The sequence below is a fragment of the Canis lupus genome, chromosome 30 (genome assembly GCF_003254725.2).
Source record: "Canis lupus dingo isolate Sandy chromosome 30, ASM325472v2, whole genome shotgun sequence".
NCBI classification, from domain to species: Eukaryota; Metazoa; Chordata; class Mammalia; order Carnivora; family Canidae; genus Canis; species Canis lupus.
Window position 1 is genome coordinate 9,763,645 of NC_064272.1, and position 15,421 is coordinate 9,779,065.

Sequence of the window (15,421 nt, forward strand, 5' to 3'; positions counted from 1 at the left end):
CAACCATTTCTCTGCTCTAAAAATAGACCAGAGACATATAGTAAACCAAGATATTTATTCAAGAAAACTACTTAATTACAGGTAAGAATAGTACAAATCTGTGGTGTATTGCCTTGGGCTAGTCCCATCCCTGCCTGTCTCTGTCAGTGAAGTAGTTCAATCAGGGAAAGGAAGATGGTGAAAACCATTAATTTTATTACTACCTCTGCTGGAAGAATTCACTTGATTTGGACCATTGTCAGAATGGTGCTCTTGGTGGCAAGCTAACAAGGAAACTAATGACTCCATTAGCCTGGGATTGTGGGTCTCTTTCAGGCAAGAAAAGAACTGACAGATTATTTGGGGATTTAATAGGGAGTTCTGGAAAATGATGCAGCCATAGTGGGCTTAATTAGGATCCTTACATACCTTGTATTGAACAGAACTTAAACCTAAAACTGAACTTTTATTGCATTCCCAAGCCCACACGTAGATCCATCAACAGAGAATAGAGATCTTATTGGCTCGAGGTGTTTGATTATAACTTCTGACCAGTCTTTTGCTGAACACTCAGCTCTGCAGAGGGCAGCCCCAGAAGGCCAAGCTTAGAATTAAAAATGACTAAAGGGAAAAAAATGAAGAGACCTCTTTGAATATAGTATTGCTAGGAAGGCAGATTTTCGAGATTTTTAGGCCAGAGAAACCAAACAACAACAACTCAAGAGGAAAAAATTCAGAATTCAGAGTTGGTACAATATATTATCTAAAATGTCTAATATTCGACCAAAAATCATTAGACATGCATAAGGCAATAAGAAAATATGACCCATGGTCGTGGAGGGGAAAAAAAAAACAGTAGAAATTGATTCTCAGTTTTCCAGATGTTTGATTTAGCATATAAAGACTTCAAAGCAACTAATGTAAGTATGTTCAAGGAGTTGAAGGAAACCATGTTTAATGAATTAAAGGAAAATATGATGCCAGTGACTCTAGGGAATTTTTATAAAATCATAAACATTGTTTTATAAAATGGGGGTCCTGGAATTGATTTTTGCAATAATGAAACAAAAAAAAATAGTGGGACTTGAGCAGATATGAGGATGGCAGAAGAATTAGCTAATGTGAACATAGATAAATGGAAATCATCCAGTTTCAAGAAGAATGAATAAAAAAAAAAAAAGATTAAAGAAAAATGTACAGAGCCTCACAGACCTGTTGGACCACAGCAAATGTGTTAGTATAAGTGTAATGGGGATCCCAGAAAGAGAAGAGAAAATAGGCATAAGAAAAATTTGAAAAATAGTGGCCAAAAAATTCCAAAAGTTAAAAATCATTAGTGTACAGATACAAGTATTTTAAGAACTCCAAGTAAAATAAACATAAAAAGATCCATACTTAGATACTTCATGGTAAAATTGTTGAAAAATATAAAGAAAATCTTGAATATAGCTAGAGAAAGCGGACTTATGATGTACAAGAGAACAATTACATGATTAATGACCAATTTTTCATCAAACATTGGACCCCAGAAGACAGAGTGTTGAAAGGAAATAAATAAACCAAGAATTCTATATGCATAAAAATTAACTTTCAAAGTGAAGATAAAATAAGCACAGTCCCCAGATAAAAAAGAAAAAAAAAAGAATTAATCGCTAGCAAGCCTATCTTACGAGAAAACCAAATGAAATTTTTCAGGCTGAGAGAAAGCAATATCAGTAACTTAAGTCTACAGGAAGGAGTGAAAAGTTCTGAGAATAGGAAATATGTAGGTTAATATAAAAAGCTACATAAATACATTCTTATGTTTTATCCCAATTTTATTAAAAATAAGATCGCATAAAAGAATAATTATAGTGCTATATTACATACATCACATATATATACATTGTTACACATATGGCACTAATAGCACAAAGGAATGAAGAGGAAAAGAAGATGTATTGGAGTAAAGTTTCTATGTTTATAGGAATTATGTTAGTATTATTTTGAGATTGATCATGATGAGTTGTGATGCATATTGTAATCTGTAGAGCAACCACTAAGAAAGTAACTCAAAAATATAATTCAAAAATTAGAAATGGTACACTAAAAATAACACAGAAAAGACAGTGAAGGAAGAACAGTGGTGCAAAAAAATACACGAAACATATGGAAAATAAATAGAAAAACAGGTACAATTCTGAATGCATTAATAATTACATTAAGTTGCATGAATGGATAAAAGCAAAACTCAGCTCTACACTGTCTCCAAGAAATGGTCCTTAGATTCAAAGATACATTGCACTGTTGGGGATTTACCCCAAAGATACAAATGCAATGAAACGCCGGGACACCTGCACCCCGATGTTTCTAGCAGCAATGGCCACTATAGCCAAACTGTGGAAGGAGCCTCGGTGTCCAACGAAAGATGAATGGATAAAGAAGATGTGGTTTATGTATACAATGGAATATTACTCAGCTATTAGAAATGACAAATACCCACCATTTGCTTCAACGTGGATGGAACTGGAGGGTATTATGCTGAGTGAAGTAAGTCAGTCGGAGAAGGACAAACATTATATGTTCTCATTCATTTGGGGAATATAAATAATAGTGAAAGGGAAAATAAGGGAAGGGAGAAGAAATGTGTGGGCAATATCAGAAAGGGAGACAGAACGTAAAGACTGCTAACTCTGGGAAACGAACTAGGGGTGGTAGAAGGGGAGGAGGGCGGGGGGTGGGAGTGAATGGGTGACGGGCACTGGGTGTTATTCTGTATGTTAGTAAATTGAACACCAATAAAAAAAAAAAAAGTAAAAAAAAAAAGATACAAGTATATTGAAAGTTAAGGGATAGAAAAATATATACCATATATATAGTAACCATAAGAATTAGAGTATTATCTTAATGTCAGACAAAAAATAATTTTTAAGACAAATATGTACTATAGACAAAGAGGGACATTTCATAATGATAAAGAATCCATACATCAAAAAGATCTAACAGTTATAAACGTATGTGCTCCCAACAGCAGAGGTCCAAACGTATGTGCTCCCAACAGCAGAGGTCCAAAATGTAAGAAGGAAAATAACAGAACTTAAAGGAGAAATAATCAAGTCAGTTATAATAAAGATTTCAGTATTTTGCTTTCAGTAGTTGGTAGAACAACTAGGCAGAAATTAGCAAGGAAATAGAAGAATATAGAACATTATCAGCCAGTATGAACTGACATTTGAAGAACTCTTAACATCTACAGAATACATTTTTTAAGTGCACATAGACCCTTCTCCAGGGTAAACCATATACCATGTAAAGCTAAAGTATGCAATTAATAAGGTAAGTAAGTTACGGGGATATAAAGTACTATTTGATGACTAGAGTTAACAATGCTGTATTGTATATTTGAAAGTTGCTGGAAGAGTAGATCTTAAAGTTACCACAAAGGCAAAAAATTTGTAATTGTGTGAAGTGGTGGATGTTAACTTATTGTGGTAATCCTTTGGCTATATATATGTGTGTGTGTGTGTATATATATATATAACTTAATGATTTTAATCATTAATATATATTTATATATAACTTAATGATTTTATATATATAAAATCATTAAGTTATAGATCTTAAACTTACAATGGTATTTGTCAGTTACATCTCAAAACTGGAAAAAATAAATGATGGCACATTCAAATTTAAAGTTATCTACCTTAAAAAAAAAAAGACACCTCAATTAATTTCATTATGTAGGACTTTAGTTGGATTCTGATTCAAAGAAACTTAAACTGAGTAGGAAACAGTGACTAGATATTTGATGCTGTAAGGAATTGTTGATAATGTCCTAGGAATACTGATTGTGATTGTGTTTTTAAGGGTCTTTGTCCTTCAGAGATGCATATTGTAATATTTACAGATGAAATTTTAGTGATGAATTGGCTTTAAAATAATGTGGGTAGGTGAAGTAAGTGGGGGTATAAGCAAAGTGAGACTGGCTACAAGTTATTATTGTTGAAGCTAGGTGACAGGTACCTGAGGATTCATTATACTATTTTTTCTACTGTTATGTATGTTTGGAATTTCTCCTAATACAGTTATTTTTGGGGTAAAAATAAAAGGCTAATCAAGACAGTGTGACATTAATGTTAAGATAGACAAATAGATCCATGGAACAGTAGGGAGTCCAAAATAAACCCCTATATATACTGGCAACCGATTTTTCACAAACTTGCAAAGGTAATCAGTGCAGATTGTGTAATCTTTCCAACAAATAGTGATAGGACAAGTGGATATCCGTATGTTAAAACAAAAAACACCACCACCACCACCCCCGCCACAAACAAAACAACTTTGATCCATTCCTTGCACTTTATCTAAAAGTTAACTCCAACTAGATCATAGATATAAATGTAAAGTCTGAAACTATTAAACTTGGAGATAACTTTGGGGAACCTTTGTGGTATTGAACTAGGCAAAGGTTTTTTTTTTTTTTTTTTTTTAACGTGGCACAAAAGCATAAATTGAACAAGAACAAACTGAAATTTGCAGTTGGTCAAAATTTAAAACTTTTCTTTGAAAGACATTATGAAGAGAATAAAAAGAAAAAGATAGGAAAATTTATTTGTAAAACCTATCTGATAAAGGATTTGTATCCATGATAATATATAGACCTCTAATATATAGGTCTTACTCAGAAGTAAGAAAGCAACTCAAAGCAGTGGGAAAAAATTTTAAACCAACACTTAACTAAAGAAAATACACAGATGGTAATTAAGCACTTGAAAAAATGCAAACATTATTAATCATTAAGAGACTGTAAGTTAAAATCAAATAAGATACCACTATCCACCTTTTAAAATAGCTAAAATTTGGGCAGCCCAGGTGGTTCAATGGTTTAGCACCACCTTCAGCCCAGGGCCTGATCCTGGTGACCCGGGATTGAGTCCCACGTCAGGTTCCCTGCATGAAGCCTGCTTCTCCCTCTGCCCGTGTCTCTGCCTCTCTCTCTCTCTCTCTCTCTCTCTCTCTCTGTGTGTGTGTGTCTCTCATGAATTAAAAATAAATAAAATCTTTAAAAAAATAAAATAGCTAAAATTCAAAAGAGTGATTATGCTAAGTCATGGCCTTATATGTAGAAGCTGGAGTTCTCATCCACTATATTACCAGTTGGAATGTAAAGTGAGTGGTACATCCATGGAAAAGAATTTAACAGTTTAAACATGTATCTACCATATAATCCAATTCTATGTCTAGCTGTTTTTCCCAAGAGAAAAGAAATGGTATGTCCATACAAAGACTGGTACTCAAATATTCATAGCAACTTTATTTGTAATTGCTCAAAGCCAGAAACAACTCAAATGACCATGAGGAGGTGAATGAATAAATAAACCCAGTATATTCGTATGATGGAATACTATTCATCAATAAAAAAGAGCAAACTCTTGATACATGCCTCAACATGGATGAATCTCAAAATAATTATGCACAGTGAAAGAAGCCAGACATTGTATGATTCCATTTGTATAAAATATTCTGAGAAGGCAAATTTTATATAGAAAGTTGAGTGGTTGCCTGGGCATAGGATGGGAATAGATTGATTACATACTGACTTGGGAAAATTTGGGGGGTTATTGGAAATGTTTTAAAACTGGATTTTGGTGATTAACATATGGATATCCACTTGTCCTATCACTATTTGTTGGAAAGATTACACAATCTGCACTGATTACCTTTGCAAGTTTGTGAAAAATCGGTTGCCAGTACATATAGGGGTTTATTTAAACATTAAAATAAAATAACAAAACCCCACCCTTAATGTTTTTTTAAAAAAAAGGCAAGGTAGTTTTGCTCTTGAGGGCTGGATGCCCCTGGATAGAAAACATAGAGTGCTTGCCCTTGCAAGTTAATAGGCTATGACTCCAGTTAAGGATAGACAAACCCAGTCAGGGGCCTGCTGTGGATCTCTACAGATGAGAGTCAGCCCCTAGAAGGGGAGTTGAGCATTTGCCTGCTAAATTGTACTAAAATTTCTGGTACCTCTGAAAATTGTACTCATAAGACTTTGTGGGGAATTGCCCACTTAACTCTGTGGAAGTCTTGCTCATATTTTTGATGAAGTAAGACCCCAGGTCTTACTGATTATCAGACTTTGGGAGCTTATTTAATTCAGAGCACATTCAAATACAGATTTCTTGCATGATTTGGCTAAAAATCCAGAATACCAGCTTGTTTAGGAAGATGTCTAAAGGGAAAAAATCATGCTGTTCAAATGACAAGCTTTAAATGTGTTTTCTACCTTAGGCAGTCCTGGAGAACAACCTCCCATCTGAAATTGCTAGCAAGATCAACCTTGTGGACCTAGCAGGCAGGTAATTAGGATTTCAAAGCCAAGGGAAATTAATCCCTTGACAATGACCTTGTTCTTGCCCATTTTACAGGGAATAAACTTGTTCCATCCTTTTTCACATTTCAGTCAGCCTGAGAAAATTATTAAAGAAACAAATTTTTGAATGCTATGTTAAGAAATTATAATTCTCAGGGGCTGAAAAAATCTTCAGTGTCAGGGGTTCTAAATCTTAGCTGCCTATTAAAATTACCTGGGCCTTTAAAAATTCTCAGTGCCTTGGTTTCACCTCTGATCAAATAAGTCACTTTATAGTGATGTCAGAGATAGTGCAGGCATCGCTTTTTGAAGCTGCCCAGGTAATTCCAGTGTATAGTCAAGATCAAAAACCACTGCTCTAAGTGGAAGTAACTGGGTTAGTACACTTTTTTTTTCCCTCTGTCTTAATATTGATTTTATGCAGCCCTACGCAATACTGGGGGGAAAAGAGGGGAAGAAAGTTTTGAAAAATACTGTGGCATGGAGGACAAGATATGATCTTCTAAGTATTAGAAGAAAGCATGAATTATAGTCACATGTATATTCAGAAAGAAAGTCTTGGGGATAATGTTGCAAAAAAAGTGTGAGGTGAGATAAAGCAAATTTTCTTATTTTAAAACTGCTAAATTATTAATATGGTACGTCATTCCCTTAAAATTAAGTGTTGTTTCTGTCAGCTGCAACTCTGGCATTTTGAGGGGAAAAATGCAATACTGTCTGGGAGAAACTATTATCAGGCATTTGGAAGTGTGACTTTTCAATATTTCCCATTGACTTAAAAAAGGAATTCAAGACATCGACAGATACCATAAGGCCATAAATAGATGAAATTAATGAATTATTTGATTTCTATTGCCTGAGAAGTGGAGGAATGCCAGTTCATTACAAGATGATAATACTTTTTTCTGGCACTAAATTCTAAAAAGAATTTATCTTGTGGGCTTTTTACATAATGTACCACATAATGAATAGTGTCTTTCAACAGCATTATAAGGACAAGGTCTTCTTCTTTCTTTTATTTTTGTTTTCATTGATTTTTTTTAGTGAAAGAGCAGATCCCAGTTACTGTAAGGACCGGATTACCGAAGGAGCCAATATCAACAAGTCTCTTGTGACTCTGGGAATTGTTATCTCCACCTTAGGTATTTTGCTTATGGACTGGATCATCAGAGTGGGAGGGAGACTTTGGAAAATAATTTTATGAAATAGGGTAGACATTTACAAGGTTCTTTTTTATAAAGTTACCTCTGATGAGGACATGAAAATTGATACTTGTCTGCAGTTGAGGACACTGTGATCATTATCCCATCCCATCTCATTTCAAGAAGGGAGACTGAAAAATCATGTGGCTCACATAGTCTGTCTTAAGTCCAAAATCAAAGTCAGGATTCAAACTGGCATCCTATCATGCAGAGAAGGATTACAAAGTGTGATATTTACATTTATGTTCCCCAACCATTGTTTTAATGCATGTGTTTCATAATTCCTTTCTTCTTACACTTTTATTATTTTGTTGTCTTTAAAGCCCAGAATTCTCAAGCATTCAGCAGCTGCCAAAGCCTCAACAGTGCAGCCAGTGATGGTGACAGTGGGATCCCTAGCTCTCCTTCAGGGACCAGCAGTGGAGCAGGGCCTTCCCGGAGGCAGTCTTACATCCCATACCGGGACTCCGTGTTGACCTGGCTGCTGAAGGACAGTCTTGGAGGCAACTCCAAAACAATCATGGTTGCCAGTGAGTGGGAGGCTGGAGCAGGTTCTGTGTTAGGACTGGTATTCTACCTCAGAGAAAGGGCCATGGCCACCCATTTCATTAAGGGTGTCATAATACAGCATGGACAATAGCAATAAAGGCAAGTGGTTACAGGCTGGGTCGGAAGGGCTGGCATGGTTTTTAACTTTCTCCTTCTACCTCAGCTGTGTCTCCTGCACACACTAGCTACAGTGAGACCATGAGCACACTAAGATATGCATCCAATGCCAAACACATCATCAACAAGCCACGGGTAAATGAGGTGAGACTTTCACTTGGAGTCTTGGTCTGGTATTGTTTACACTAAGTTCTTTTATTCTTTCATTGATCTCTTTCTCTTCACCCTCACCCCTACTTGCATGACTTCTCCAAATGAAAATAGAGTGAAATTCTTTCTTTTGGTGTCATACCCTTCTCTCATATCTCTACTGACTTCATTCGTTGCCTTTTTGAATAATTTATTTTAGATATTTCTCTGAGAACATCCCTTTTAAGATCGGTGGTATACCACTGCCACCCTAAGGAAGATTATTTAAAAGTCTCTGTGTTCTCGGCTTTTGTTTTGAATTTATATTGACGTATGCTTGTATTTTATTTCTCTTCTGTGCAAACTGCAACAACTTCTCTGTTTTGGGCTGCAAGAAGCATATAAGGAATTTATTAGTTTAAAAAAAAGAATTTATTAGTTTTGAAAAGTTGAGTAATAAGAAAATTTTAAAAATTCCTTATCTGCTTTGCAATGAAAAGTTTCAGGGCAGGGATCGCAAACTGGTGGCCAGCCTATATAGCCTGTCTGTGGACTGTTTTAAAATTAAAAGGCAGTGTATTTAGGTAGGTATAAATTTAGTTTTATTACAGGAAGATCGGCATCTACTACCTACACTTGCACTGGCACTTGCGTTACCTGTCAACCTCCTGCTCAAGTGCAGCAATTCTCATACTTAAGTGTATATCAGAATCACCACTTGGAGGGTTGATTAAACCACAGCTGAGCCCCAGCCCTCAAGAGTTTCTGATTTGGTAGGTATTGAGAGGGTGGGAGAGCAGAATTTGCATTTCTAACAAGTTTTTAAGTGAAGTTGATGTGATTCTGGGACCTTACTTTGAGAAGACTGCCTCAAGTTACTCCAAAGTGGTAAACCACTTTTTCCAAACTAATTCTCTATAGCATCTTAGAGCTGGTTGAAGCCTAGTATCAGTCTTTGTGAAACCAAGTTCTTTATGTTTCAGGATGCAAATGTAAAATTGATCAGAGAACTCAGGGAGGAGATTAGAAGACTAAAAGCCATGCTGCTGAACTTCGAACTGGTATTCAGGCAATCAGAACTTTTCTGTACCCCAAACCTCCTTTTCTTCTGCATAGAATCTGAGTCCTGCTGCATTCTGTGTTTTTGATTAAGTGACACTTGTGGAACAGAGGCAGGAGCAAAGACAGGACATGGATTATTCTGATTATCGGAGTAGTTTCAGATGGGGTGGGCATCCTCACTATATTTTCTTTGTTGTCCTAAAGATATTTGCTTAAGTGGCCCTTATTTTGTGTGTAGGTGGATTCAAGGAATGGGGTCCTCCAGAAAAATTTGAGTTTTCCTTCTTTGTACCAGTGTGAACCCCAATATTTAAGCTTCTAATTGTTTCTGATTTAAATCATAGTCTTTTTTATCTGCTCCTCTCTTCCTTAATAAGAGTAAGGATGAGACCCACAAAGCACATATTTCTTTTTGTGCAGAGAAACTTCAGTCCACTGAATGAGGAAAAGGATGAGAATCTGAAAGAACTGGTTCTCCAAAATGAATTGAAGGTGGGTATATTGGGTGGACACAGTTAAGCTTTACATCACCCTGATAGTAGGTCTCATCTCCTTCCATTATTCCTTTTTTTTTGTTTGTTTTTTGTTTTTAGATTTTATTTATTCATGAAAGATACAGAGAGAGAGGCATAGACACAGGCATAGAGAGAAGCAGGCTCCTCACAGGAGGCCTAGTGGGGACTCGATCCCCGGACCAGGATCATGCCCTGAGCCAAAGGCAAACACTTAACCACTGAGCCACCCAGGTGTCCTTCCATTCATTATTCCTGAGTCAGGGCTGTTTCCTTGTCAGGGCACAGGTTCTGTTTAGTCTAGAGATAGTTTTTGTCTTCATTGAGCTTTGAGTGGGGAATGAGTTTGCCCTAGGGGCTGGTGACTGGCTTTCTTTGTTTTGTTCTCTTAGGGGTTCATGATAACTCCCTCTGGATAGGGAGTGTAGCCTAGAAAATAAAAATTGTTTTCCAGTCAGTAAATCAATTGACTGACATGTATTCATTGAGCACTAAATAGGTGCTCAGCGTGATGCTTCAAAAGATACAAAGAAGTTCCTTCTTTCAGATGGCTTGCAGTTGAGTTGGAAACACATTTAGGGAATGGTTAAATGTAGTGAACTATATGAGTTATATGAAGAGAGCTTTTTTTTTGAACTCGGCCATAGTAACTTCTTGCAAGATACATCCACGAAGGGAAGGGAGAAATCATTATGGCTTAGAATTTTCAGTGCAGGTATCACAGTGCTGAAGCTGGAGGATAGAGAACTTGAACTAGACCTTGAAAGATCAGTAGAGTGTGTTAGATAGGAAGAAAAGGGTAAGACATTTTGGGTGAGGGTGGGATAATATCAGCAGAGCCATGGAACTGGAAGGATAAACTGGTGTGGGAGGCCATGTGGAAGCACACAGTATAAGGAAGACTGAGCTGACTAGAATACATGCTCATGGTAGAGTTTAGTGAAGGTAAGGTTAGGGCCAGTTTAGAAGGTTTGAACTTGACATTCACAATATTACTTATGGCTTCTTGAACCAGATTGGTGACATAATAAAGGCATATATTGGGAAATTAATATGAAAGTTGTGGGTAGGATGAATTGAAGGGAAGGAAGATTGGAAACAGAGAGATAACCAGGAGAGAGAGTAATTTTGTGACCCCATGAGGGTAAGGATAGACATTTGGGGAGGTTAGATTAAATGATGATTCCTGGAGACATTTATAAGGAAGAAATGTCAAGCATTATTGTGTGACAGGTTAGATTTAGATATGACAACCGCATATCCCAATTCCCAGTATTCTGTTTCATCATCTGTATACATTATAAAGTATCCTGGCTATGTCAATATTTTGTTACCCAAACTAAACTTTAAAACTACATCACACATCCAGACATTTCTCAAAAATTCTGTATTTAAATATATGTTCTAATTTTTGGTTCAGAATATATCACACCTATATACATAAAAGATAAGGTACAGAGTCAAAATCATTCACGCTCATTAGCAGTTTTATATATTTTGGCAGACCTTGTCTTGAATCTGCCACTTGCTGGCCTGATGACCTTAGGCAGCATAGGAGTATGTGATGAAAACCAGCCAGAAGGGGAAGTGTGTTCAGTGGTACCTCCAGGTAGCTGAGCCAGGCAGGCTAAACTGTAAGCCAGAGTGCCTTGCTGCTCACCTTTGCTAGGTCCTAATCCATGGGTACCCTGTAGTCTTATTCTTTGCAGACTTCAATTCAATGATTATAACATTAAAAGTAACATTTCTGGGGTAAAACACTTGTGCCTGAACTTGGCATACTTAGTTTTTTCTCAAGTATCCATTTTCTGAGAAATGGACCCAGGTCCTTTTCTTGGGCTTCCTCAGTTCTTCCATTCCCAGAATAACTTCCCTGCCTAGGAAATTTCCACCAAAAGAAGAAAAAAACCACCTTGCATTCAACACTGTTTATTCACGTTCCCCAGGTGGCCTTAGCTTAAGGCCTCTAACTTGCTATATTATATTATATATGATATTAATATATATATATATATTTTTAGAGAGGGAAGTGGATAGAGACAGAGGGAGAGGGAGAGAGGTTTTTTTTTTTTTAAGATTTTATTTATTCATGAGAGACACACAGAGAAAGAGGCAGAGACACAGGCAGAGGGAGAAGCAAGCTCCATGTAGGGAGCCCTATGTGGAACTCCATCCTAGGACTGTGGGATCACACCCCAAGCCAAAGGCAGATGTTCAACCACTGAGCCACCCAGGCGTCCCAGAGATTCTTAAGCAGGCTCCACACCTAGTGCAGAGCCCAATGTGGAACCCAGTCTTACAACCCTGAGATCATGACTTGAGATGAAATCAAGTCAGATGCTTAACCCACTGAGCCACCCAGGTGCCCCTACATATCGTTTTTTTTAAAGGATTTTATTTATTTATTCATGAGAGATACAGACCCCTACATATTTTTAAAACTCTGTTCCTGATATATAGTAAGCCTCAGTATTTTATTGTTGTTACTACATGTTCCTTCAGACCAGTTTCTTACAGTCTTTGTTTTATCTGAGGAGATTCCTCTTGGTGCTTTGTATATCTTTGAGCCCCATACAAGCTTATATTAGGATTTGAGGTTCTGCACCTTGGGAAAGAAGTGTTGGCTCATAAAAGGATCCTTAGTATGTATCATATGGAAAAGGAATAGGGAAAGGGAAATTATAAACATAGACATATGACTAACACATCAATTAATGAAAATAACATATATGGCATTTTTTTTCAAGTTACAAAAACAATACATGCTTGTTGCAGAAAACTTTAAAAATAACACTGAGGGAGTTGCTATTTATAAAAGTAACACTTGCTTATTGAAGAGATGTTAGAAAACACAACTCACAGAGGAGGCTCAAGGGCCTCTGTGGAGCTTTGAATAATAACAGTGAGGAAAGGCAGGAAGGAATGCCATGAGCTATCAGGCCAGGATGACTTCTGACCTTAATTTTGCTCTACCTGCGGGGTGTCTGAAACCGCTTCCTCTATCTCTGTAGATAGACCATCTGACTAAAGACTGGACCCAGAAGTGGAATGAGTGGAAGGCCCTTGTGGAGAATTACAGAGTGGACATCAACAGGAGGAGGGCTGGGGTAGTCATTGACTCCAGCCTGCCACACCTAATGGCCTTGGAGGACGATGTACTTAGCACAGGTGTCGTGCTCTATCACCTCAAGGTGAGCAGGCTGGTGCATTCCCTCTTTTCCTGAGCCACTGGCCCCAGAGGTCACTGAGGGAGAAGCCAAGGACAGTGACCAGGCATCTGTGAATTGAGCCAGATGTCACAGAACTGCCTTCAGGTTTGCCTTCAGGAAACTGGGCTAGCCAGCCAATCGTGATTCATTTGCTTTTGTGTGATTAGAGTAGAAGACGAAATCAGAACAATTATTTGTTTTTCTGTGGCTGCTACTATTGCTCTTATATAACTTACTTTTGTTCTCTGTGATTTAATCTCATTTTAAAGTAAGACTAATACTTCTTATATTCCTTTTCTGGCTTTCTAAAGCACAGGAGTGCAGGCATGGAGGTGAAATCCTAACCTTGAAATACCACGGACATTCCCGAGCTCTGTACATTCAGGCTGCTCACAGATGGCTTTCAAAAGCTAAAGAGGGGATCAAAGATCTGAAAGTTTCCTTCTAATACCTTCCCATTCTTCAAGTCTCAAGTCAGCAAAAAGTGCACCTTCTGCTTCTCCCTTACTAGGTTTACCAGGGAAAGAAGAGAGGAGAATAAAAGTAGATGCAGAAAGCTTAAAGAAAGCATGAGCCCAGAGGGCTGGTGGACCAGCAGGGTGGGGCAGGGCACAATATGCAGCTGTCCAAGAACAATGGAATGAAGCTTCTGCCTTCCAAGAAGGACCTGGATTGCAGGGTTCTTTGTCACATAGAGCCAGGTCCTCATTTCTAAATGAAGCATTTTGAGAGTTAGTCCCCAGTAGTAGGTAAGTCATATCCTGTCCTCATCAAAAATGCCTTCCAATAGAAGGACAGGCCCTGTGGATGGCAGAACATACTTTATATGACCAAAATCCCTAGGTTCACTGAAAATCCAATCTTCATTCTCCTAATTGTCCCCAGCTGCCATTTGAAAGGAACAGTTTATGGGGAATACATAATGCTACTCCTATCCCTGGAGAAATCTGGCTCCTAATGCTGCAGTGCACATGGTAGTGAGATATTAGCAAAGCTCATCTTAGGATAAGCCCTCTGGGAAGCTGTCGGACACTGAGCCTCTCAGAAAGTTAAAGTAGCTTATGTTCAACAAAGTGAGTATAAATTAGCTCAGTGAAAATGCCTTGGGCAGAAGTGTCTGTTACCTAAATAACAGATCTAAATATCAAAGGCTATCTGTCAAATCCTTCCATTAGTCAGAACCACAGAGAGAAGTTGGAGGTCTGGAAGAGACCAGGTGGATTAAAATGGTTAATATTTGAGTAGAACTAATCTGCTGTGTTGATTGGGTGCAGAGCAAACAGATGAAGCTAGAAGTCCAGTGGTAGAGCTCAGGGTAGCTAAAGGACGGGGCTGAGATTGAATCAGAGACAAGAGATGAGTGCAGGCCTCATCTGAAATGTAGGAGTGCTGGTTTTCATTGCGGGGCCCATGTGTTCTGAGGGTAGTGCCCCCTCCTTGATGCATTTCCAGTGAACCTGAGGGATGAGGGTTCAGTCTAGTTCTAATCCTGGCATTTCTGCGGGATATATATGTACCCTTTTTCTCACTTTTTGTTTAGTTCATGGTTTGGGTAATAGTATGGCAGTAATTGCTCAAGAATCTCTGTGTTTTTTGTTTGCATTGCTCTCTTGATTATAGACCTGGAACTAATCCCTAACAATACCCAGGAAGCTTTTTTCCCTTGGGTCACCTGGAGAAGTAGCTTGGGTGGGAAGATGACAGAGGAAAGGTGGGCGGAACACAGGTTTCTGGTATCCTGGACTTCATTCTCCTAATTGCCCTGTGCTGCTAACTCTCCCTGCATAAGTGAGCAGAGGGGACAGCAAGCACAGGCATCGACTAAACCCATGTTAAATGAGATGCCACTGTGTTTTGTGGTGATTTATGCCCTTCGATGTAGAAGTTGTGATATGTGGTGACCTTATCTTTTTGTAAGAAATGCATTTCATCATCAGGGCTGACCCTGAACTGGCAGGAGGAGTCTTAACTCCTTTTCCTCAGTTTTGTTTGGTGGTGTTTGTAGAGGCCAGCATCCATTTGTTTGTGTGGTCCTCAGTGGCTGAGCAGGAAAGGCTAGGCTTTGCTTCTCTGTGCAAACCCAGTAAGGCCAGAGTCTCATTCATTACTTCCAGGAGCCTGCCTTGTCACCAGCTATTTTAAGGGAGCTGCAAGGGCTTCCCCTTTCTGACTGCTAACAGTGAAACCTAGTGGGAAACACTCTGGTTACTTCAAAGCCATCAGCTACTAGGGAGAAGTAGTACAGTGAGATTGAACAAGCTTGGGCTCAGGCCCAGAGAGACCTCAATTCTATCCATGACTCTCCTATTT

General features: G+C 38.1%; 1 protein-coding gene across 3 annotated transcripts in view; it reads left to right on the forward strand.

Moving 5' to 3' along the window:
* The window catches only part of STARD9 (StAR related lipid transfer domain containing 9), a 134,496-nt gene that overhangs the window by 77,277 nt on the left and 41,798 nt on the right, over positions 1-15,421 (forward strand). For all 3 annotated transcript variants that reach the window (XM_049103984.1, XM_025473050.3, XM_025473048.3), the window contains exons 10-16: positions 6,250-6,317; positions 7,376-7,473; positions 7,857-8,063; positions 8,246-8,343; positions 9,312-9,389; positions 9,811-9,882; positions 12,914-13,093. In XM_049103984.1, coding sequence (XP_048959941.1) covers positions 6,250-6,317; positions 7,376-7,473; positions 7,857-8,063; positions 8,246-8,343; positions 9,312-9,389; positions 9,811-9,882; positions 12,914-13,093 — 801 coding nt within the window. The remainder of the gene's footprint in view (positions 1-6,249; positions 6,318-7,375; positions 7,474-7,856; positions 8,064-8,245; positions 8,344-9,311; positions 9,390-9,810; positions 9,883-12,913; positions 13,094-15,421) is intronic.